General features: G+C 46.7%; 1 protein-coding gene across 1 annotated transcript in view; it reads left to right on the forward strand.

Annotated features, from left to right (window-relative positions):
• Positions 1-25,036, forward strand: part of LOC137632261 (BUD13 homolog) — a 64,136-nt gene that overhangs the window by 28,327 nt on the left and 10,773 nt on the right. The window contains exon 2 of the mRNA XM_068364153.1: positions 303-428. Coding sequence (XP_068220254.1) covers positions 310-428 — 119 coding nt within the window. The 5' untranslated portion in view covers positions 303-309. The remainder of the gene's footprint in view (positions 1-302; positions 429-25,036) is intronic.

The following is a 25,036-nucleotide window of genomic DNA, read 5'->3' on the forward strand; positions in this document are numbered from 1 at the left end:
AAACCCTCGTTAAAATCTAATGGCTCGTCAATTTCAGCTACGCCGAAAGTAAACCCTATGTAAATAGCTAAGGTTTGTATGGTTAGGAAAAATACAAATTATCTCCGAATTTGTCATGTTTTGACTACTACATAGGGCTTAAACATGCTTATCTGTTGCTGTAATAGCATTTTAACATAAGAAAATATGAAATAATCTAAAGTTTAAAGAATATCAATACAACAGATGATAATGAATTGTCGTTCTATCAAAAAATTATTCAAGCTTAAAATCTTATAGAATATAATCCTTTGTGTTCACAGGTAAACGATGGCACCAATAAGTCAAAAAGAATATCTGAAGAAATATTTAAGTGGTGGTGATGATGAGAAGAAAAAGAAGAAGAAGAAGAAAAAGGAAAAGTCCTCCAAGGGTGCACAGAGTAAGGGGTAAGTATTAAGTCTTTTACAATTTTTTCTCTCCTAATACATACTACACTGTTCTTGAATTGTTTAATGAAATACCATCAGTATATTTAGGCTTACCCTTGAGATTAGAAGCTCCATATACACTTAAGGAAGACAGACTCTTCAACTAGGTATCCTTCTGTATGATTTCCTGTATGAATGCCTGTCAAGCAATCAACGCCTTGTTGGCTTTGCTCTCAAATATTTTAAATTTGTTGCTATATGTAATAACAAACCTGAGACCTTCAATAGTAGTATGACTTCAGCAAAGACTGGAATGGTGGTTAAGCTTTTTAATGATGTAAACACAGCTGGCTGGTGGTGGCTGGGAGGCCCTATCCACCTAACAGGTGGTGCTATCTTCACTTTAAATTGGTGTACTGGTGTACTGTACTCTCCCAGTGTCCTACATTGGCCCAATTTATACTTGTTCCGACACTACAAACCTTACTCTCTTTACAATGGAGATATATTTTGGTGATAGGTGAAACTATTAAGCTTTTTTCGAGGTATAAATACCCTCAACTAGTTAGCAGGGGGGGGAAGCAGGGGTAGACCAACCACCCTGCTCATGCCTGCACTAGTAACGGAATGTCACTTTTTATTTTGGCTTGGTAGAGTTAAGGTGTTGTCTTGCTCTCCCGTTAAAACCTTTTAACTGTGTAACAATTAAAAGCAGCTGGACTAAAAGCTTGAAAATTTTCTTTCTTTTCAGAGTGTGACCTTGGACTTCCCTTAGGTGCGGTCTCCGTAGCTTCCCTTAGCAAAGCAATAGCGGCCACCACCAGAGTACAGTAGTTTCTTTAACTCCTACCTTCTGTGGGGCTTTTGGGTCTCCCCGCTAAGGAATGGTTTACGAGGGAGCTACAATTAGCTGCAACACTCTCTCTTTCGTTCCTGTAGCTCCAACGTAGGAACGAGAGCAGTGGCAGACTGGTTCCCCTTGGGGGATCCCCTCTGGATGAACCCAGAAACTAGCTTTGGCTACATTTCACAGACAGCTCTCGATGCCGACCTTCAACTTGAGCTCAGCTCGTTGACAGGAAGCTGAGTGCACTGCCCGTTGGTCTGCCACCAGGTGTTGGGCAACTTCCCCTTCCAAGGGAGAGTTACCCTCCACCGGCCACTGTTCGGCAAGCTTCCCGGTTGTGGGGAGAGTTGCTGACAGTGACTACAGGTGTTGGTCTCCTTTCCTGCCCGCAGAAGATTCGGCCTTCGCCTGAGTAGTTTCTCCCTGGGGATTCCGTTGGTGGGAATTGGATTCGTCCGTACCCCCACTCTTAACTCTTTGGTGCAAAGCTTTTCAGATCTTGAGGACGACAGTGGCTCGGTGGTGTATAGTCTGTACCAACCGTGTGTCACACAATTGTACATAATTCCTTTTGTATATATTATGCTTGTATCTTCGCTCTTCCCTCGCACTAAAAAGAACCAGAATAAACATGTCTGCGTGTCGCCTATGTAACTTTGTCATTTTCTCGAACATGTAATTTCCTGTTGCCTTGAAGTTTTGTATATAAAGGAGAGTGTTCCATAATAAAGGAACTCAGGTGATTGCATCCTGCCTTTGAGTTCACAACCTTCTCTCGGCACCGTCACATTTGTGACCCCGGAAGTCGACTCGCTCCCACCGCCTTCCACCCCCACCCCCACCCCCCTCGCCCCTCCATCGTTGGTACTATGGCGGACTCTACGGAAGTTGGCGCTGCGGCTTCCCCATTGAAACTTTCGTCATTCGCCAGCGGAGAGGCGTTTGCTTGGTTTCAGCACGCAGAAGTCCAGTTTCGCGTCAACGGCGTGACTCATTCAACCACCAAAGCTGATTATGTTCTCGCAGCGATACCCGAGGACACCTTCTCAGAAATATCCGACTGGCTTTGTGAACAAGGAGACACCCCAATAACGTATGACGCCCTCAAAACATACCTTCTGCAGCAGTACTCGCCGTCGCCAGCCACCCGTATAGCAAAGCTTTTTCAGCTCTCGCAACAACCGTTGGGGGACCAAAGGGCTTTGCTTGCCCTCAGGGAAATGACCAGTATCGCTCGCCTTCAACCTTCCGCAGACAGCTCTCCTTGTGAGGTGAACCTACTTCGTGCCCTTTGAATACGCCGTTTACCTGGACCTATACGCCCTGTCATACCCAATGTCGATAGTTTACCCATAAAGGACTTGATGACCAAAGCCAATGCCCTTATGGACAGCCACTTCAAGACCTCCATCAACGCCTCCACCCCTGACGAAGAGGATGGCTATTCAACGTCAACCGAAGCCGACATGAATGCCGTAGGACATACACGCCTACCCCGTGACGTGCTGAAGTGGCGACAAAGCCACCCACCAATCGCTCGCGCCCCAACAAACGACTTCTACAGCCACTTACTACCTCCCATCCGCCGGAGTTTTGCTACTACCACTTCAGATTCGGGGCAACCGCGAAGAAATGTGCCGAGGATTGTCAGTGGCCAAAAAACTTGTAAGTAGGCCATCGCTCGTGGCAGTGGCCTCCCGTGTTTCTAATCTTTTCTTTTTAGATGATGCAGGAACGGGCGTGCGATTTTTGGTAGACACGGGTGCTTGTCGTTCTCCCTTGCCAAGGAAACTCTTCAAGACACGACGTAATCTGCCTACATCTGCCGACATCCGCTTGGTAGCTGCCAACGGATCTGCGATACCCACCTACGGTTACGAGAACCTCACATTATCGTTCGGAGACGGTAAATTCAATTGGAAGTTTCTCGTTGCTGACGTCACATTGCCAATCCTCGGTGCGGATTTACTCTCTCATTTCCACCTTCTGGTCGATGTCGCCCACCGACGATTGGTCAACGCAGACTCGTACTTGTTGACACCTCTTCAACCCGCCCCCTCTAACCTCGCTCTCCACATCAGCGCACCCACGGACGCCTACGCCCACCTTCTCACGTCGTACCCGGAAGTTTTCTGTCCAGAACTTCGCCAAACGCCCACGGTTCCTGCCAAGCACGGTATTTATCACCATATCAAGACGACGGGACCCCCAGTCTTCGCAAAATTCAGACGTCTGGCACTGGAACGATTGGCAGCCGCCAAACAGACGTTTGCCGAAATGGAGGAAATGGGCCTTTGCCAAAAGGCCTCCAGCCCATGGTCGTCACCGTTACACATCGTTCTGAAGAAAGATGGCTCTCTCCGTCCGTGCGGGGATTACAGGCGCCTGAACATGCAAACAGAACCGGATCACTACCCCCTCCCAAACATTGGCGATGTGACCTCCTACCTGCACAAAGCGAAGGTTTTCTCTACACTCGACCTCCTGAAGAGGTATTATCAGGTGCCTATGAACCCAGAAGACATCCTCAATACCGCCATCACCACTCCGTTTGGTACATACACCTTCAATTACTCCTGTTTTGGCCTTTGTAATGCTGGGGCCACGTTTCAACGTCTCATGGATGGCATCTTAGGGGACCTCCCTTTCTGTGTACAGTATGTTATGGGGACGACATACTTGTGTTCTCCTCCTCAAAAGAGAAACACCTCCGTCACCTGCGCCTTGTAGTCCGGTACGACAAGTGTACCTTTGGCGCCAACCAAGTGTCGTTCTTAGGGCACCGCATCACTCCTGAAGGAGTCCATCCCCTCCCTGAGAAGGTAGCAGCCGTTCAGAACTTCCCCGCGCCCTCGACCGTCAAAGCTCTGCAGGAATTCTTGTGCATGATCAACTATTATCACCGTTTTCTGCCAGCCATTGCTGCCACTCTTGCTCCCCTCTATGCCTCCCTCAAGGGCAAGCCAAAGGACCTGAAGTGGGGTCCCCTTCAAGAAGCAGCCTTCTGCAATGCAAAGAAGGCCCTATCAACTGCTGCGGCTCTCACTTTTCCTATCCCTCATGCCCCTCTCCTTCTCTCCACCGATGCCGGCGACGTCGCTATTGGTGCAGTACTGTACTCGAGCAGGTGGTCAACGGCTCGCCCCGCCCATTGGCCTTCTTCAGCAAAAAACTGTCCAAGGCAGAATGGGGTTATTCTACCTTCGATCGAGAATTGCTGGCGGTGCACTTGGCTGTCCATCACTTTCGCCATTTCTTAGAAGGTACGCCCTTCATCATTCGCACAGATCACATGCCTCTGGTGCACGCCTTTACTCGACAGTCTGATGCCTGGTCCGCCCGGCAACGCCGACATCTCTCCGCCGTGGCTGAATACAATTGCACCCTTCAATACGTCCCTGGGAAAATAAACCTCGTTGCCGATGCGTTGTCAAGAAACACGTTGGCTGCTGTTCAACTGGGATTGGATTACAACGCCCTGGCTGAAGCTCAACGACAGGATCCAAAATATCAAGCATGTAGGACATCCTGCACGTCCCTCCGTTGGGAAGACTTCCCCCTCGAAGACTCCAACACCACCCTCCTCTGTGACGTCAGTACTGGCAGACCGCGACTTTGGATTCCTACTCCCATGCGCCGACAGGTGTTTGATTTCATTCACGGCCTTTCACATCCCTCGTGCCGTTCTACTGCACAGCTGCTGAAGGCAAAGTTCATTTGGCACGGCATTTCTAAGGATGCTAAGGATTGGGTCCGAGCCTGTACTTCTTGCCGAACTTCCAAAGTACCTTTCCTCAACCTCAGCGTCGTTTTGCACACATTCACGTTGACGTTGTAGGCCCCCTACCCACATCACAAGGACATCGTTACCTGTTTACCGTCATCGACCGCTCCACCCGTTGGCCTGAAGCCATTCCCATGGAAACTGCAACGTCCGCCTCATGTACATCTGCCTTACTCTCTGGATGGATTGCAAGGTTTAGTATCCCTGAGCATATTACTTCTGACAGGGGAACCACTTTCACCTCTCAATTGTGGACATCATTAGCGAATCTCCTGGGCATCACCCTACATCAGACAATGGCCTACAACCCCGCTGCCAATGGAATGGTTGAACGTTTTCATCGCACCCTCAAAGCAGCTTTGATATCCCGCTGCAAGGATTGCAACTGGTTTACTCAGCTTCCCTGGGTCCTCCTGGGACTAAGGACCACTCCTAAAGACGCCCTCGATGTCTCGGCAGCTGAAATGGTGTATGGCGACCCGTTGGTCGTCCCTGCCGAATTATTTCCTTCTACAACCTCCTCCGACGATCTCCAGCACATATGTCACGTCGTGGGAAAATTTACTCCATGCTGCCAGACTTACAAGCCCCCAGCGAAGCATCACATACCAACAGACTTGCACTCTGCAACGCACGTCTTCCTGCGCAACGACACTACCAAGCCAGCGCTAACGCCCCCTTACACGGGCCCTTTCCTTGTGATCCGACGCAGTCCGAAAGCATTCCTACTAAACATTCGTGGCAAAGAAGATTGGGTCTCCATTGATCGTCTTAAACCTGCTTATCTTCTGCCAGATGACCCGCCTTCAGTTCGCCTCTCTAGATCAGAGCGCCCTATTTAACATGTACAGTATGTCATTTTTAGGGGGGGAGCCATGTACCAACAGTGTGTCACACAATTGTACATAATTCCTTTTGTATATATTATGCTTGTATCTTCGCTCTTCCCTCGCACTAAAAAGAACCAGAATGAATATGTCTGCGTGTCGCCTATGTAACATTGTCATTTTAAATATTTAACTTAGCCGGTGAATATATAATAGCTGACGCCTCCGGCGGCTCGACAGAAAAACACAAAAACTCGCGAGCGATCGCTATGAAGGTTGCGGGTGTGCCCACCAGCGCCAACTATCGGCCAGATACCGCATATACATGTAAACAGCTCCAATTCTTCTCTGTCGGTCTGATCGACAAGACGTACCATTACTCGCTGTTAACCTGGAGTTTTTCAACAGTCTTGGTGAAGTACTTCCTTTTGGTTTGAGCTTTCGCAGTGCAGGTGTTTTATCTTCAACTTAAATCTTGAACTCTTTTTTGGATAGATTTAATTGTTGATGACTTTGGATTGTTTTTTGGACTTTCTTTGACTTTTCAAAATGGCCGACCCTTCCCTTAGTACGGAAGTGTGTTTTAGGCTTTTAGCAATTATCTTATCACGTTATAAATTGTTGTTGTTAATTATAGATTTTCCTCTATATATTTTATATCTCACCCGCCTTTATTAGGCCTCTTCGATTAGCTTTCCATTTATAATGAACATCTAGATAAATTTTAATGATTTGTTTATATGCGGCCTTACCTATTCCTCCCCTAATCCGAGAGTAGGCGGTCCTAACTTGGAAACCGAAGTTAAACAACGTTGAGCCCTTTCAATCGTTAATAACTCTTACAGAGCAAATGATTTAAAACTTATTAAATGAATATTTTTTAGTAGATATTTTATGAAAGATTTTCTTTGAATAGTCTTCGTGCTGTTTCAAAGATGAACTAACATTTGGTTTATTTATGCTACGCAGTTTGCGCTCTATCGTTACGATAGAGAAAGAGAGAATCACGGTTTCACTTTGCAGAAAGAGTAAATCGATTCTGACGTTTTGTTCATTCTTCTTTCAAACTGAAATGTTTTAAATACTAATTTAAAGGAACTTCTTAATTTTCAATTTCTTAGTCCTTTCAGTTTTTTCCTTTGGTCAAATAACCTGTTTATTGACGAAAGGTGAGTGGGCTTTTCTCTTCGGTGTGAAATCAAGAGAGAGAGAGAGAGAGAGAGAGAGAGACGGAGCGAGAGAGAGAGGAAGAGAGAACGTTCCGATCTTTATTCTCGTCCCAAGCGAGTAACGTTGTTCTCGAGTCTGTTTTTTACTCTCGTCCCAAGTCTCTGTACGGGGAGAAAGGATAAAACGTTTTTAGTTTTTATTCTCGTCCCAAGGCACTGTACGGTGAGAGATTGAAAACGTACTTTTGAATGAACTAGTGTTTAGTCTCCTCCCCAGTCACTGATTCTTTTATCTTTATATATTTCCGTTTTATTCGATATATATGTTTACTGTTTTCTGCTTGTATTAATGTGCTTACATTATACGACTTATTTCGCAATTATAACCTTTTGATGTAGGGTAGAATTGCGTGCTTCAGGTAGAAATCAGTTTTATTCATGCCTAATGTGAAATTATTGAAAAATTCGATTTCAGTGAAGTCAGTGCAAAAACAGAAAATTGTAGTGATAAAGTGATAATTGCGCAAAGTGTTATCAGTGTTGCGACAGAGGGTTCGTCTGTTCGTGCCTGTCGTTCGCCTAGTCCGAGACCTCTTGCAAGCTCCCATGCCCCAGGGAGAAGTAATGTCGTAGGACTTATGGGTTCAAGAGACTTTAACCAACGAACAAACGTTCCCTCTATGGTTTCAGGCGTGTCTCGTCAAGACCGCCCCTACCATAAGACGAGCGAGACGGTTTTCTCCTCGTCATCCGAAGGCTTATCGCGTAAGAAACCGTGGAGCAAGGTTTCGAGACCCTTAAAGCGAAAGTCAGCCCCTTCAGGACAGGTCCAGTGTCCTGGTTGTAGCCATTGGGACAGCTCTGACCCTGTGCAGTCATCGGAAGACTGCTCGACGCCTAAACAGAAGCGTAACACAGGCTCCGAGAGTCTTAGTGTAGGCAAGGTTTTGCAGTCACAGACGTTACCCTCGTCTCTTACCGCACCCATTCCCGTTGATCCTAAATGGGTTGTACTGCAACACATGCAGAATAAGCTTGCCTCTCTTATGGAGGACTATTCTGCTGAGCAGGTTCACGATGATCCTCGCCGCTTAGCTGATCGAGATCCTGGCCGTCAGCCGCCCAAACGAACCTTTGCTCGTCCTGTTGACGTTGACGTTACAAAGTCACGTCAGTCACGTTTTGTAGAGCCTCACTCGATGCAGTCCAGTGTTGACTTTCAGCCGCTTGTGGAAGTTCAGCCGCTGCCGCATGCTCTTGTTGACGTTCAGGACGTTCGCCAACCAACGAAGTTGACTTGTTCTGACGTTGAGCGTCAAGCACCGCAGTCAAGAGTTGTTTTGACTGCTCAGTCTAGGCAGTCAAGGCAGTCTCGAGTTGACGTCGAGCGTCCTCCCGCACCTGTTGTTGTTGCTGGTCAGTCCTTTAAGCAGTTACATGACATAGCGTCCTTGACTGCTACTGTTGCTCCTTTGCGTGTGGACTCTGCTTGTCAAGCATTGCCACCACGGCAGGTCTCTCCCTTGCTTGAGACTCGGCAATTGTCAGACGAGGTTCCTTCAGATGAGGAAGTTGCTGATCTCCCTCCTACTGATATTCCCTTGGGGACTCTGTCAGATGGAGAGGAGCCTAAAGCTGCTCAGCCCTCTATGGACTTTAAATAAATCATGCTGATTTTTAAGGATCTTTGTCCGGATCTTTTTGTAACTGCTGCTCCTCGTTCGCCTAAACGTCAGATTTTACACTAGGCCTAGCTACTTCGAAGCCGTTGTTTTCTAAGCTAGTGCTCTCTCGCTCTTCTAAGAGAGCTTTACGTTTGCTAGGCGACTGGTTGATCACCAGGAGGAGTTTGGGGGAGACAGCCTTTGCTTTCCCTCCTTTTAAACTGGCTTATAGAGCGAGAGTCTGGTATGACACGGGAGAAGTTCTCGGCTTGGGAGTTCCTGCCTCTGCCCAGATAGACTTCTCAAAGCTCATAGACTCTCCCTGGCGCCTGGCCATAAGACGCTCCAAGATTTTATGGTCGACTTCAGAGCTAGACCATCTCTTGTTAGGAGTTTTTTTTCGAGCGTTTGAAGTTTTGCTGTGCAATTATGTCATGCATAAACAAGGCTATCAGGGATGGCTCCAATAATCTGACAGCCACGTTCTCTGCAGGAACAAGACTATCAGGGATGGCTCCAATGATCTGGCAGCCACGTTCACTGCAGGAGTACGTAAGAGACAAGTGCGCTCAATGTGTTCATTGTCAAGACAAACTTCACGATGAAGTCTACCAAGCTGTCTTGACAGCATTAATGGAAGGCGACTGGATGGTCTCTCTCGACCTTCAGGATGCATACTTCCACATTCCTATACACCCGGATTCCCAACCGTTTCTGAGGTTTGTTTACAGGAATGTGGGGTACCAGTTTCGAGCCCTTTGCTTTGGCCTCAGTCCTGCTCCTCTCGTGTTTACGAAGCTCATGAGGAATGTGGCAAAATTCCTCCATCTATCGGGAATCCGAGCCTCCCTGTACTTGGACGACTGGCTTCTCAGAGCATCGTCCAGTCATCGCTGTCTGCAGGATCTACATTGGACGTTGGGTCTGGCCAAGGAGTTGGGACTTTAGGTCAACCTAGAAAAGTCCCAACTGATCCCATCCCAGACTATTCTATATTTGGGGATGGAGATTCGCAGTCCAGTTTTTCGGGCTTTTCCGTCTGCCACCCGAATATAACAAGCCCTGCTCAAAGTCCAACTAATGCTGAAAAGAGAACGTTTGTTCAGTCAGGAGTTGGAAGAGTCTCGTAGGGACTATCTCATCCCTGGAGCAGTTTGTCTCGCTAGGGAGACTACACCTTCGGCCTCTCCAGTTCCATCAAGCCTCTCACTGGAACAATGACAAGATGTTAGAGACGGTATCAATCCCAGTCTCCGAACCAGTAAAGGCATGCCTAAAATGGTGGGACAGCAATATCAGTCGGAGAGAGGGACTATCCCTAGCAGTTCAAGAACCCAAACCACGTGTTGTTCTCAGACGCGTCGGATTTGGGTTGGGGTGCGACCCTGGACGGTCGAGAATGCTTGGGTCTGTGGACCTCAAGTCAGAAGAGCATGCACATCAATGGCAAGGAGCTATTAGCAGTCCACTTGGCCTTGATGAAATTCGAAAGCTTTCTTCGAAACAAAGTGGTAGAGGTCAACTCAGACAACACCACAGCTTTGGCGTACATCTCCAAGCAAGGAGGCACACACTCCCTCACGCTTTACGAGATCACAAGGGACCTTCTCATATGGTCAAGAAATCGAGGCATCTCCCTGTTGACGAGATTCATCCAGGGGGACTTGAACGTCTTGGCAGACTGTCTCAGTCGGAGGGGTCAGGTGATACCCACGGAATGGACCCTCCACAAGGACGTGGGCAAGAGTCTTTGGGCGACTTGGGGTCAACCCACCATAGACCTCTTTGCCACCTCGTTGACTAAAAGGTTACCAATCTATTGCTCACCAGTCCCAGATCCAGAAGCAATCCACATAGACGCGTTTCTACTGGATTGGTCTCATCTGGACTTATATGCATTCCCACCCTTCAAGATAGTCAACAAGGTACTGCAGAAGTTCGCCTCTCACGAAGGGACAAGGTTGACGTTGGTTGCTCCCCTCTGGCCCGCGAGAGAGTGGTTCACCGAGGTACTTCAATGGCTGGTAGACATTCCAAGAAGTCTTCCTCTAAGGGTAGATCTCTTACGTCAGCCCCACGTAAAGAATGTTCATCAAAGCCTCCCCGCACTTCGTCTGACTGCCTTCAGACTATCGAGAGACTCTCAAGAGCTCGAGGCTTTTCGAAGGAGGCAGCCAGTGCGATTGCAAGAGCTAGGAGAGCTTCTACCATCAGAGTATACCAGTCGAAGTGGGAAGTCTTTCGAGACTGGTGCAAGTCAGCATCTGTGTCCTCTTCAGTACCTCTGAGAAATGTTTGCTCCCTCTCAGCTCCCAAGATTAAGGGCTACAGGAGCATGTTGGCTTCGGTCTTTCGTCATAGAGGCTTAGATCTTTCCAACAATAAAGATCTCCAAGATCTCCTTAAGTCTTTCGAGACCTCTAAGGAACGTCGTTTGGCAACTCCTGGATGGAACATAGACGTGGTCCTAAGGTTCCTCATGTCAGACAGGTTTCAGCCATTACATTCAGCCTCCCTGAAGGATCTCACCCTCAAGACGCTTTTCCTAGTGTGCTTGGCTTCGGCTAAAAGGGTCAGTGAAATTCATTCCTTCAGTAAGAACATCGGCTTTTCTACAGAAAAAGCCACATGTTCACTTCAACTTGGTTTCCTGGCCAAAAATGAACTGCCTTCTCGTCCTTGGCCTAAGTCCTTTGATATACCTTGCCTGTCAGAGATCGTAGGCAACGAACTTGAAAGAGTGCTGTGTCCAGTTAGAGCTCTTAAGTTCTACTTAGCTCGTACTAAGTCCTTACGAGGTGGATCTGAGGCATTATGGTGCTCAGTTAAGAAACCATCATTGCCTATGTCAAAGAATGCTTTGTCATATTTTATCAGATTTTTAATACGAGAGGCTCATTCTCACTTGAATGAAAAAGACCGATGCTTGCTTAAGGTTAAGACGCACGAGGTAAGAGCTATAGCAACTTCCGTGGCCTTTAAGCAAAATAGATCTCTGCAAAGTATTATGGACGCGACCGTTTGGAGAAGCAAGTCGGTATTCGCGTCATTTTACTTAAAAGATGTCCAGACTCTTCACGAGGACTGCTACACACTGGGTCCATTCGTTACAGCGAGTGCAGTAGTGGGTAAGGGTTCTACCACTACATTCCCTTAATTCCAATATCCTTTTAATCTGCTCTTGAAATGTTTTTTAATTGGGTTGTACGGAAGGCTAAGAAGCCTTTCGCATCCTTTTTGATTTGGCGGGTGGTCAAATGTCATTTCTTGAGAGCGCCCAGATTAGGGGTTTGATGAGGTCCTGTTGTATGGGTTGCAGCCCTTGATACTTCAGCTCCTGGGAGTCTTTCAGCATCCTAAGAGGATTGCTGGGCTTCATGAGGAAGACAGACTAACAAGGCAGAGTAATCGTCTAAGTCAACTTCCTTACCAGGTACCTATATATATTTGGGTTTTGTTATGATATAACTGTCAAAAACTCTAAGCATATACGCTGTAAACTTAATTAACTCTGGTCTCTACCCACCACCATGGGTGTGAATCAGCTATTATATATTCACCGGCTAAGTTAAATATTTAAAAAGGATATTTTAATTATAAAATAAACTTTTGAATATACTTACCCGGTGAATATATAAATTAAAGGCCCCCCCCTTCCTCCCCGATAGAGACCCAGCGGGATGAGAAGAATTGGAGCTGTTTACATGTATATGCGGTATCTGGCCGATAGTTGGCGCTGGTGGGCACACCCGCAACCTTCATAGCGATCGCTCGCGAGTTTTTGTGTTTTTCTGTCGAGCCGCCGGAGGCGTCAGCTATTATATATTCACCGGGTAAGTATATTCAAAAATTTATTTTATAATTAAAATATCATTTTTCTCGAACATGTAATTTCCTGTTGCCTTGAGGTTTTGTATATAAAGGAGAGTGTTCCATAATAAAGGAACTCAGTTGATTGCATCCTGCCTTTGAGTTCACAACCTTCTCTCGGCACCATCACAAGTCTCTCACCTCCGTTAACAAACTGGCTTTTGACTTTCTTTTCTTTCTCTTTTCAGGTGTGTTTTATTTTTAGTGGACTTAATCATGGGGTTTTGTCCTGGTTGTCTGTGCTTGATAATAATTCCCATTCCCTTCGTAGTGCTTGCTGGGGTTACTCTTGCAAGCAGGACCTACCTTGTAATAAGTATTGAAGTGGCCCTCCTCCCAGTGGGAGAGGTTTGGTAGGTGGTGGAAGAAGAAGTCCTAGAGGAATTCTTTTCCTTCAAGCTCATCCTCAAAGGTGAAGAAAGAAGAAACGCTGACTTCATACTTCGTTGGTTCGTTCCCTTCACGTTGACTCTGTATGCTCGTACTCCTTTGTGGGGACAATCGAGTAGGAGTGATGGCTATTTGACCCCTTGAGAGGACGTTGACTCTCTCCCTAGCAAAGTGGTCCCACCCTCTGTCAAAGGGAGTCTCTCCGTTGACGAGGTTCATCAATTCTAGCCTTCCTTAGGGATTTAGGGTCCCCCCCCTCGAAGGAACTGCTTCTGGAGATGTTTCAATTAGAGGCATAAGGGGAGCACACACCTACTTTCTCTGAGGTTGACCTTGGTCTTCCTCTCCAGGATTCAAGAGGTAATGCGCCAACAGTCTCTTGTGCCCATAGCTACAACCATCTCCGCACCTGCTCGTCCACATTTTGTTCATATTGTCTTGGCATACAATATAAGCAAAAGCATGTGCAGACTAGTACTCCTCGAAGTTACCAGTTGAGGGGCAGCCAAATGAGGTGAACCCAGAGTCTTACATTGGTCAGTCTCCTCAGCTTGTGGATTATGTTGCATTCCCTCAGCCTGAGTTAGCTCAGCGTAACAAGGGTCTGCACAGTATCATACACTGAACCCATTCACCTAGGGGTGAGCACCTCTCACGCTCGCAAGTGAGACCTGCCTCTCCTGAGTGGTCACCTCCACGGGACTCTCGGGAAAAACTGCTCGATTCATAGATGCCTCTATCCTATCCTTCGGAGCATTATTCTTTGGAGCAAGACAACAGGGTGGTTTGGAGACAGCTACAGAATGTGCCACTTTTTGTAAGGCCAGAACCATCGGGTCCTGCGCCTGGGGTCTGCATCCCTTCAAGGAAAGAACCCAACCCTCCCTGCTGTGCACATGCACTCAGGATTCCATCCTTCTATAGACTACTTCCTAATGCTGGACCGGTCAAGGCTGCTCCCCAAGCTCCTTCTGGAGCGCTGGAGAGTGGTTGTGCTTTGCCACATGTAGCTTCGGCTCACAGGCATTAAGACCTTAGTCTAGCGAGAGAGTCTATGTGCGTTGTCATGCACCCATCTGCCTAACCAGGTGTGAGGGCGAATGACGGTCTAGGCGATACCTTGCTTTCACAATCGCATTCTCGTAGTGAGCTTCGCACAAACAAGGGAAGGGCACTCTGTTTATTTTCAACCTCAGTAAGACCGGAGGAATGGGGTTTTCCCCTGAGGTCTCAAGCTCCTGCTGGGGATGTTGATGACCACAACCCACCCCGGGCTCCTATGGGTGCAAGCTCGAGGATGGATGATCCTCTTGATGATGGTTCGGATCGTGGATATATGCTCCTTAATTCTGCCAGTCCTAAGATCTCGTTCTTAGAACTGAAGGAGTCAGACCACGCTTTTGGACAAGTCCTTTCCTGCCTCAGAACTATTAATTCCTAGGGAGATCCAGCATGTCCCATGCGGAGGGAAAGGATACTGTTTTAAACTTCCTCTTTGACAATCCCAGACCCACCAACATAGCGTAACTTTGCCCTGGTATAGGGTGGTCAAGGCTGCCAAGAAGAGGGCTTATGCACAAATTGCAGGATTCCCCCAGTCCCTTCAGGCAGGAAGCTTAACATCCATATATAGGGCAGAGAAAGTACTACAAAATCGTGGACGACGTACCTCCGTCTCTGCTGCTAGACCCAGCAATGACAAAGTGCAGAATACATCTTTAGAGAAATTGGCAGCATTACCGGTAACTTTCTAAGCATTAGAGGCCCCCGAACATGGAGCGGGTTGCTAAGTTTTCTATGCAAGCCACTTCATGGTTGAACTTCTGGTTGGGTTCTATTGGACATCTCATTATTGTTATTATTATTACTAGCTAAGCTACACCCTTAGTTAAAAAAGCAAGATACTATCAGCCCAAGGGCTCCAACAGGGAAAAATAACCCAGTACAGAAAAGAAATATGGAAATAAATAAACTACAGATACGAAAGCTTTGGTATACGAAAAACTCATTTTGTGAAACCATATATAGTACAAAGATTTTTTCACATCTTACTGTATGGCCAAAATTCATCGACGATAGACACCATCCTTAAGGGGCCCAGCCGGTATGCCAGTACTGTATATGGGGTTATAGGAGGAAAAACGTAAAATCCTGAAAAATTCACTGAGCTTCGTATGGCGATGGAGAATGTGTATACAAAATATTTTGTCAAAATTCCTCTTACTTTCATAGTTACAGGGTTATTAGTAAAAGTAACTCAATAAGCCAAAAACATTGATCCCTGCAAGAAAATGCAGTACAGTATTTCTTCTGTTATTGTAAATTTTGATCATTATTACATTTTAATAAAAAACAAATCAACAATGGCATCTGTATAGATTCCAAGATTCACAAGACAGGAAGTTTTACGTTCGTTTTCTTCATTTATATTGATCATTTAATATCTTATGTATTCATAATATTTATTTTCTATTTTAGTCTTTCATTTTATTTATGTACTTTTGTTTATTGACATCATTTGTGGTGATCATTTAACATCTTTTTCTTTATTCATAATATTTATTTGTTTATTGGGCATGGTTCTCCTTGTAGTGATGGGGACAGAATGGGGTGAGCCACGAACTCTGGCAGAACATCTCTCTGTCGCTGCTTTTAAGCGAGCAGGATACGTCACGTGGTCCCAATGCTCCATAGACCCGCTAGATACTACAACGAGTTTGTCGTGCAGTACATATCTACAATTGTTGCGAAGAAATCATTGCCAAGACGTAGTTAGGTTCGATTTTCTTCGGACTCTGCTATAAAATTTCGCAGCTGACGAGAATCGCAGCTGAAGTTCGCCACAATTTTTAACATTACAAATTTTGCAGCGTGGTCGTGCTTGGGCCAACCACATACAAGACATCGCCCGGGGGATGCGACAGGTCTACCCTCCCTCCTGCGATATTCCATAAATATTGGAGGTGGATTCTTTGTAGAATAACGATTCTGAAAAATATGGAAATTTTCTTGCATCGCGGCAATTCGCAGAGCTTAGTTATAGATGTGTGACACCAACTTTAACATCTCTTCAATGGAGTTGTCTCTCCTCATACGGAGTTTTGAGCATGCCTGTCATCAACTGGAAGTTAGACTTCCTCCTTGAAATGTAGTTCATGCATTACGATACCTGAGGCCTTATGAACCACTGCGTCAGAAATCAAACTGTGACTTGATATTTGAGATGGTTTTTCTTCTTGCTCTCACCTCTGCCAATAGAGTCAGCGAAGTGCATGGTCCTTCTTTCAAAGTTTCACATTCAAGGGGAAGGAGACAGGTAACACTCAACTTCGTCCCTGAGTTCATTGTTAAGACTCAAAATCCGGCTGCAGTGGATCCTAGATTAGGGCCCTTCTAGATTGAGAGTCTGCTTTCTGTAACTGATGACCCAGATCACCTGTTATTTTGCCCTTAAGGTCACTGAAATGTTACCTCAAACGAACCACAAAAGCTCGCTCTCATGTTAACAGACTGTTTGTTATCATGGGCAGGGTAAAAAAAGGAGCACAAAGAATACGATCTCTTCATGGATTTGTAAGGTAATAGATTGTGCCCTGAATCCTGGCTCTTCGTTGAGAGAGCGTAGACCCAGAGCTCATAATCTTAGGGGTGTTAGCACGTCTCTAGCACTTAAAAAGAACTATGTTTTGGTGCAAGTACTTCAAGCGGGTGGATGGAAGCATCAGACGACCTTCACAGCCCACTACCAGCAAGATGTAACCCACAGGAACCTGGACATGTTACCTGGTATTTGAATGATAGAGTGACTGGCCTCTTCTTTCTTTCATCTTTCCCTCTCTTGGGGGTACAGCACCTTTGGGATGCTGCAAGCTGGACTCCTCCATCAGCAGGTATGAACCATTTCCCTTGTGTAACCTGATAGGTTTGTATTTGTTATGTCCCCATCTTCCCAGCAAGGTGGGAGTCAGCCAATGTCGATGGTTAAGTGAGCAGACTTTTTCTATTCCGAGAATTCTTACTTGGATAAGTCACAATGCTTAGTTATCACACAATCACACTGATTGCCCAGGCTATTAAACTCTCGCAAATACTCATGAATTTAGCAAGGTACAGAGTGTCCTCTAATTAGCTCGTACAAAGCATAGAGTCATACCCCGGGTCAAAGAACCAGCCAGGTGGTTAAGGTCTTCCACCTACTTAAAGGTGAGTCCTCCATATAAAGAGCAAAAGGGTTTGTATTGCATGTTGGAATAAATGAAAGGTTTGTAAGTAATTTATATTTCTTATAACTATACAAACCTTGAGCTCTTAATACAGATCCGTCCCGCCATTATCTATCCCCCTGCAAGTCCTGGCTGTAATAAAAAGTGATATATCACTGGTGTGTGTATGAGCGCAGTTGCTAGTCTACCCTCGTTACGCCCCCCTCGCTAACTAGCGGTGGGTGGTTATACAGTACAGTAAACCCCCGGGGTACGGCGTCCCCAGCTTATGTTTTTTTCACGTTCCGGTGTGGAATACGATGTATTTTTGTCCCTTCGTTACGACATTTTTCACCACTTTATGGCATCGAATTCCAAAACTCAAACTTGGCGGTTTTTACGCGTACGACTGTGCGAGTCACTAGCCTACCACCACACTCATACATCACTGCATATGTCACTAAGAAGCTGGTCTGCTATTGGTCGGCGTCACGGCGTCACTAAGATGCCGATACGCTATTGGCCGAAATCCCTCCCACAATGCCTGAGAGAGGTGCTGCCTCTCTCTCTCTCTTTGTTATATGCGCGATCAGTTCATTATCTCATGTGCGTTTCGTAAAGACTTGATCTCATGTGAGTGCATTTTAGTGCTTAATTCTTACTTCAATTCGTTAGTCATGGGTCCCAAGATTGCTAGTGATGTTAAAGGGAGAAGAAAGATGATGATTACTATGGAAATGACGCTGGAGATAATAAAGAAATACGAAGGAGGCATGCGCATCGTTACCCTCACTACTACTTATGGCTGTAACCAGTCTACGATTGGTACAATGCAGTTAACCATCATTCAAGAAGAGCACAGCTCTAGTGGTGGCGAGGACGGGGGGGAGACTGAAGAAACGACATCGGCAGAAATAAGGAAAGCTATTGGTTGGTATGAAAACCTTACGAGTTTCATTGAAAAAAAACACCCAGAAAAACTTCACACAGGTCGTCTTATGGAGAGTGTTAATGACAATTGTATGAGTCATTTTAGAAATATGTTGAGGAATCGTCAGAAACAGACTTCTTTGGATAGATATTTCTCCAAAAGAGAAGTGTCAGAAAGCAAAGATGATACTTGTGATTCTATTGAAAAAGCTAAAAAAGAGTAATTTTTTAAGTTCTAAAAAAAAAAATCAAAAAAATTTCAAAAGACAAAAATATTAAAAAAAAAAAAAGCATTTTTAATTTTAAGTGTTTAATAGTAAGAATAAGTTTATTATTAAGTGTACATGACATAATTAGCATCGATACGTTTTTATATCTACCGTCTCCTCCCCCCTCTGCCTCCACCCACTACCAGCTCAAGTCACGTCACTCCAAAGGTAAATAAAATTTAATTTTTCCTTTACAGTACAGTACAGTATATAATTTTTATTTATACCTGTAATGTTATTTAATTATATACTGTACAGTACATGTATATTATATATAAGTATACTGTAATACAGTGCTTACTAAACTATTTTGTTACGTACTAATTTTCAATGTTTTTACCTGGGGTTTTGCACGCATTAGCTATTCTATTGCCCGCCAAACGACATTTTCACCATACGATACCAACTCCGGAATGGATTAATGTCGTATGGCGGGGGCCTACTGTACTTCGTTAAAAGTCTTATGGCTAGTTTTCAGCTTCACCAAAAGTATATTCCCTATAAAGAGCTCAAGGTTTGTATAGTCAAGAAAAATACAATTTTCAATATTAATCTTACCCGATGATCATGTAGCTGTCAACTCCGTTGCCCGACAGAAATCTACGGTCGGGATACGCCAGCGATCGCTATCCAGGTGGGGGTGTACTCAACAGCGCCATCTGTGGTCAGGTACTCAAGTACTTCTTGTCAACAAGAACTCAATTTTTCCTCTGTCGTGCCGCCGGCAAGACCTACTTGGATACGCTGTTGATTTTGGAGTCTTTTGTTCACGATTTGGTGATGTATTTGCTCTAAAGTTTAGCCTTCGCTGTTCAGGAAGCTTTATCCTTAGCTTAGCAAGCTTTTGTAATTAATTTGATTCATTGGTTAACGAACTTTGCTTAATTTTGGAATTCCCCCTTGACTACCTCTAAATTCAAGATGTCTGACCATTCCCAAGTTCCTAAATACAGGCAGTGTAGTGTTAGGACTTGTACTAGGCGTCTTCCGAAGGCCTCTATAGATCCTCACACCGTATGTTCCAATTGTAGGGGTAAATCCTGTCAATTGGAAGATCGATGTGGGGAATGTGCTGGGCTTTCGGAATTCGATTTTAACGAATTCCTCAGATATGCACGTAGGTTAGAGAAGGAGAGAGATAGGAGGAGTTCTTCTCGCTCTGTGGATTTTTCCTCTCCCCATGCCCCTCAACCTTTTCCTTCCCCTGTGGTGGTGACTCCCGAACCTGCTACGAGTGCTCAGCCTGCAATGGCTGATATGTTGCGTGCCATTCAGGCTCTCGGTGAGAAGGTGGAGTCGTTGGTTAGTGACCGCAATCAGCTCTTGGCAGATGTCAGAGAGCTGAAAGCGAAGAGTGCAGTGGGAAGTGTTAGTGCTAGTGATGTGCATAGTGTCAGCGTAAGGTCCCTTCCGAGCTAGTCCAACGGCCCAGGTGTAGCCACTGGGTCAGTTCGGACTCGCCACAGTCATCTGATGACTGCACACCTCCCAAGAGAGGTAGAGTGGTCCCTCAACAGGCTACTGCTCCGTCTGTTGTTGCTCCAACCACAGTAGACCCTAAGTGGTCCATGCTGCAGACTATGCAGTCTCAGCTTGCGGCATTCATGCAGGAGTATCATGCCGAGAAGGTTAACACCTCTCCTGTTAACCTACAACCCGCAGAGGTTGTGCGCTCAGCAGATACTGCGGCTGCCTGCTCCCACACCCCACCTGTGAGAGCTCCTCCACCGATGCGCAGTCCTCCCTGCCAGACGCATGTTCTTGCTGCACCATCTGCTAACATGCGTGAGCTGCCGCATCAGGAGTTGCCGGGTTCCAGCACTATGCGGCATTCTCCTCAGCCCATGCAGCATGCTCTGCAGACCTTACAGCATGCTCCGCATACCATGCAGCATAAGCCGCATACCTTACAGCATGCTCTGCATACCATACCGCATGCTCCTCAGCCCACCGCAGACCCTCCCACACACCAGCCCTCTGCTTTTGTTGTTGCCAGCTCGCAGACTGTCCAGCAGAGGCATGATGTTGGATCCGCAGGTACGCATGCACCCGTTCTGCAGGATTCAGCCGTTCAGCTTGCTGCTCTGCCTTTGCCACTCACAACTCAACTTTCGGATGATGATGTACCGGATGATGAAGCTGCTCATCTGGATGAACCTCACTCTGATGTTGAAGGACACAAGTCTTCGCCACCCTCCTTAGACTTTCGCAAAGTCCTTGCTTTGTTCAGGGACCTGTATCCTGAGCATTTTGTGTCTGCAACCCCTCGTTCTCCTCCCTCCGAGTTTGCTCTGGGCATGCAGTCTGCTGCGCCTGCCTTCACCAAGCTTGTTCTCGCCAGATCATCTAGGAGAGCTTTGAGGGTTATGGGGGACTGGTTGCATTCCAAGAAGCAACTGGGAAGGACCTCTTTTGTGTTTCCTCCTCCCAAGCTGGCTTCTAAGTCGAGCGTCTGGTATGCCACGGGAGAGGAACCTGGCTTGGGGGTTCCTGCCTCTGCCCAGGCCGACTTCTCAAGTCTGGTTGACTCTCCCCGCAGGTTGGCTATGAGACGTTCGAAGATCTGCTGGTCCTTTTCCGATCTAGATCATATGTTGAAGGGAGTCTTTCGTGCCTTCGAGATATTCAACTTCCTCGATTGGTGTTTGGGAGCCTTAAGCAGGAAGACTTCCCCTTCAGATAAGGACTCGGCCATGCTGATCATGTCTAGCATGGACAAGGCAATTCGGGATGGGTCTGGTGAACTTGCGGCTTCATATGTATCAGGAGTCCTCAAGAAGAGAGAACATCTTTGCTCCTTCTTGTCTGCTGGTATCACTCCTTGCCAGAAGTCAGAGTTGTTGTTTGCTCCTCTCTCCAAGTGTCTGTTTCCGTAGGAGTTGATTAAGGGGATGGCTGCCTCACTTATCCAGAAGGATACTCATGATCTAATGGCTTCTTCTGCACGTAAGGCTAAAACCTTACCTTCCGTGCCTAGACCCTTCCGCCCTGCAGCAGTTGATACACCTGCTTCTAGGTTCATCCCGCCCTTTCGTGGCAGAACCTCCAGCAGAGGAGGTACCCGTGCAGACAGTCACCGTGGCAAGTCCAAGAAGGGTTCCAAGTCCGCAAAAGGCAAGTTTTGACTGCCTTCCTCTCCAGACAGCAGTAGGAGCCAGACTCAAGACCTTCTGGCAAGCTTGGGAGAGCAGAGGTGCAGACGCTCAGTCTGTGAAGTGGCTAAGGGAGGGATACAGAATTCCGTTCTGCCGCAATCCCCCCTCTAGCTACATCTCCCATCAACCTCTCTCCCAACTACAAGGAGAAGGACAAGAGGCTAGCGTTGCAACAAGAGGTGTCGCTCTTGCTACAAAAGGAAGCAGTGGTCATAGTCCGGGATCATCAATACCCGGGCTTTTACAACCGTCTCTTCCTGGTAGCCAAGAAGACAGGAGGTTGGAGACCGGTGCTGGACGTCAGTGCTCTCAATGCTTTTGTCACCAAGCAGACGTTCACGATGGAGACGACGAAGTCGGTCCTAACAGCGGTCAGGCAGGAGGACTGGATGGTCTCGTTAGACCTGAAAGACGCATACTTTCACGTCCCCATCCATCCAGACTCCCAACCTTTCCTAAGATTCGTCTTTGGAAAGGTTGTGTACCAGTTCCAAGCCCTGTGCTTTGGCCTAAGTACGGCACCTCTTGTGTTTACGCGACTGATGAGGAATATTGCGAAATTCCTTCACTTGGCAGACATCAGAGCCTCCCTCTATTTAGACGACTGGCTTTTAAGAGCTCCCACAAGTCGTCGCTGTCTGGAGAATCTCAGATGGACTATGGATCTGACCAAGGAACTGGGCCTCCTCGTCAATTTAGATAAGTCCCAGCTCGTTCCATCCCAGACCATTGTCTACCTGGGTATGGAGATTCAGAGTCGAGCTTTTCGGGCTTTTCCATCGGCCCCAAGGATCAACCAAGCCCTAGAATGCATCCAGAGCATGCTGAGAAGGAACCGATGCTCAGTCAGGCAGTGGATGAGTCTAACAGGGACACTTTCATCGCTGGCCCTGTTCATCGAGTTAGGGAGACTCCACCTCCGCCCCCTTCAGTATCATCTAGCTGCTCACTGGATAAAGGACATGACGCTAGAGACGGTCTCAGTTCCTGTTTCCGAAGAGATGAGGTCTACTCTAACGTGGTGGAAGAACAGCATTCTTCTCAAGGAAGGTCTACCTTTGGCTGTTCAGACCCCCGACCACCGTCTCTTCTCGGACGCATCAGACTCGGGCTGGGGTGCGACATTGGACGGACAGGAATGCTCGGGAACATGGAATCAGGAGCAAAGGACACTTCACATCAATTGCAAGGAGTTGTTGGCGGTTCATCTGGCCTTGATAAACTTCAAGTCCCTCCAGCTAAACAAGGTGGTGGAGGTGAACTCCGACAACACCACAGCCTTGGCTTACATCTCCAAGCAGGGAGGGACTCATTCGAGGAAGTTGTTCGAGATCACAAGGGACCTCCTCATTTGGTCAAAAGATCGAAAGCTCACGCTGGTAACGAGGTTCATTCAGGGCGATATGAATGTCATGGCAGATCGCCTCAGCCGGAAGGGTCAGGTCATCCCCACAGAGTGGACCCTTCACAAGAATGTTTGCAGCAGACTTTGGGCCCTGTGGGGTCAGCCAACCATAGATCTGTTCGCTACCTCGATGACCAAGAGGCTCCCGTTGTATTGTTCTCCGATTCCAGACCCAGCAGCAGTTCACGTGGATGCCTTTCTGCTGGATTGGTCCCATCTCGACCTGTATGCATTCCCGCCGTTCAAGATTGTCAACAGGGTACAGTACTTCAGAAGTTCGCCTCTCACAAAGGGACACGGCTGACGTTGGTTGCTCCCCTCTGGCCCGCGAGAGAATGGTTCACAGAGGTACTGCAATGGCTGGTCGACGTTCCCAGGACTCTTCCTCTAAGAGTGGACTTTCTGCGTCAACCTCACGTAAAGAAGGTGCACCCAAACCTCCACGCTCTTCGTCTGACTGCCTTCAGACTATCGAAAGACTCTCAAGAGCTAGAGGCTTTTCGAAGGAGGCAGCCAGAGCGATTGCCAGAGCAAGGAGGACATCCACTCTCAGAGTCTATCAGTCTAAATGGGAAGTCTTCCGAAGCTGGTGCAAGGCCAATGCAGTTTCCTCAACCAGTACCACTGTAACCCAGATTGCTGACTTCCTGTTACATCTAAGGAACGTAAGATCCCTATCAGCTCCTACGATCAAGGGTTACAGAAGTATGTTGGCAGCGGTTTTCCGCCACAGAGGCTTGGATCTTTCCACCAACAAAGATCTACAGGACCTCCTTAGGTCTTTTGAGACCTCAAAGGAACGTCGGTTGTCCACTCCAGGCTGGAATCTAGACGTGGTCCTAAGGTTCCTTATGTCATCAAGATTTGAACCGCTCCAATCAGCCTCTTTTAAGGACCTCACATTAAAAACTCTTTTCCTCGTGTGCTTAGCAACAGCTAAAAGAGTAAGTGAGATCCACGCCTTCAGCAGGAACATAGGTTTCACATCTGAAACGGCTACATGTTCCTTGCAGCTCGGTTTTTTGGCTAAAAACGAGCTTCCTTCACGTCCTTGGCCTAAGTCGTTCGAGATCCCAAGCCTGTCCAACTTGGTGGGGAACGAACTGGAGAGAGTACTTTGCCCAGTTAGAGCTCTTAGGTACTATCTAAGAAGGTCAAAACCTTTACGAGGACAATCAGAAGCCTTATGGTGTGCTATCAAGAAGCCTTCGCTACCAATGTCTAAGAACGCAGTTTCTTACTACATCAGGCTTCTGATTAGAGAAGCACATTCTCATCTGAAGGAAGAAGACCTTGCTTTGCTGAAGGTAAGGACACGTGAAGTGAGAGCTGTGGCTACTTCAGTGGCCTTCAAACAGAACCGTTCTCTGCAGAGTGTTATGGATGCAACCTATTGGAGAAGCAAGTCAGTGTTCGCATCATTCTATCTCAAAGATGTCCAGTCTCTTTACGAGAACTGCTACACCCTGGGACCATTCGTAGCAGCGAGTGCAGTAGTAGGTGAGGGCTCAGCCACTACATTCCCATAATCCCATAACCTTTTTAACCTTTCTCTTGAATACTTTTTATTGTTGTTTTTGGGTTGTACGGTCGGCTAAGAAGCCTTCCGCATCTTGGTTGATTTGGCGGGTGGTCAATTCTTTCTTGAGAAGCGCCTAGGTTAGAGGTTGTGATGAGGTCCTTTAGTATGGGTTGCAGCCCTTTATACTTCAGCACCTAAGAGTCGTTCAGCATCCTAAGAGGACCGCTACGCTCAGTAAGGAAGACGTACTTAATAAAGGCAGAGTAATGGTTCAAGTCGACTTCCTTACCAGGTACTTATTTATTTTATGTTTGTTATTTTGAATAACTAATAAAATGAAATACGGGATACTTAGCTTCTTTGTTAACATGTATGCTGGTCTCCACCCACCACCCTGGGTGTGAATCAGCTACATGATCATCGGGTAAGATTAATATTGAAAAATGTTATTTTCATTAGTAAAATAAATTTTTGAATATACTTACCCGATGATCATGAATTAAAGAACCCGCCCTTCCTCCCCATAGAGAACCAGTGGACCGAGGAGAAAATTGAGTTCTTGTTGACAAGAAGTACTTGAGTACCTGACCAC

The sequence above is a fragment of the Palaemon carinicauda genome, chromosome 41, assembly GCF_036898095.1.
Source record: "Palaemon carinicauda isolate YSFRI2023 chromosome 41, ASM3689809v2, whole genome shotgun sequence".
Taxonomy (NCBI): Eukaryota; Metazoa; Arthropoda; class Malacostraca; order Decapoda; family Palaemonidae; genus Palaemon; species Palaemon carinicauda.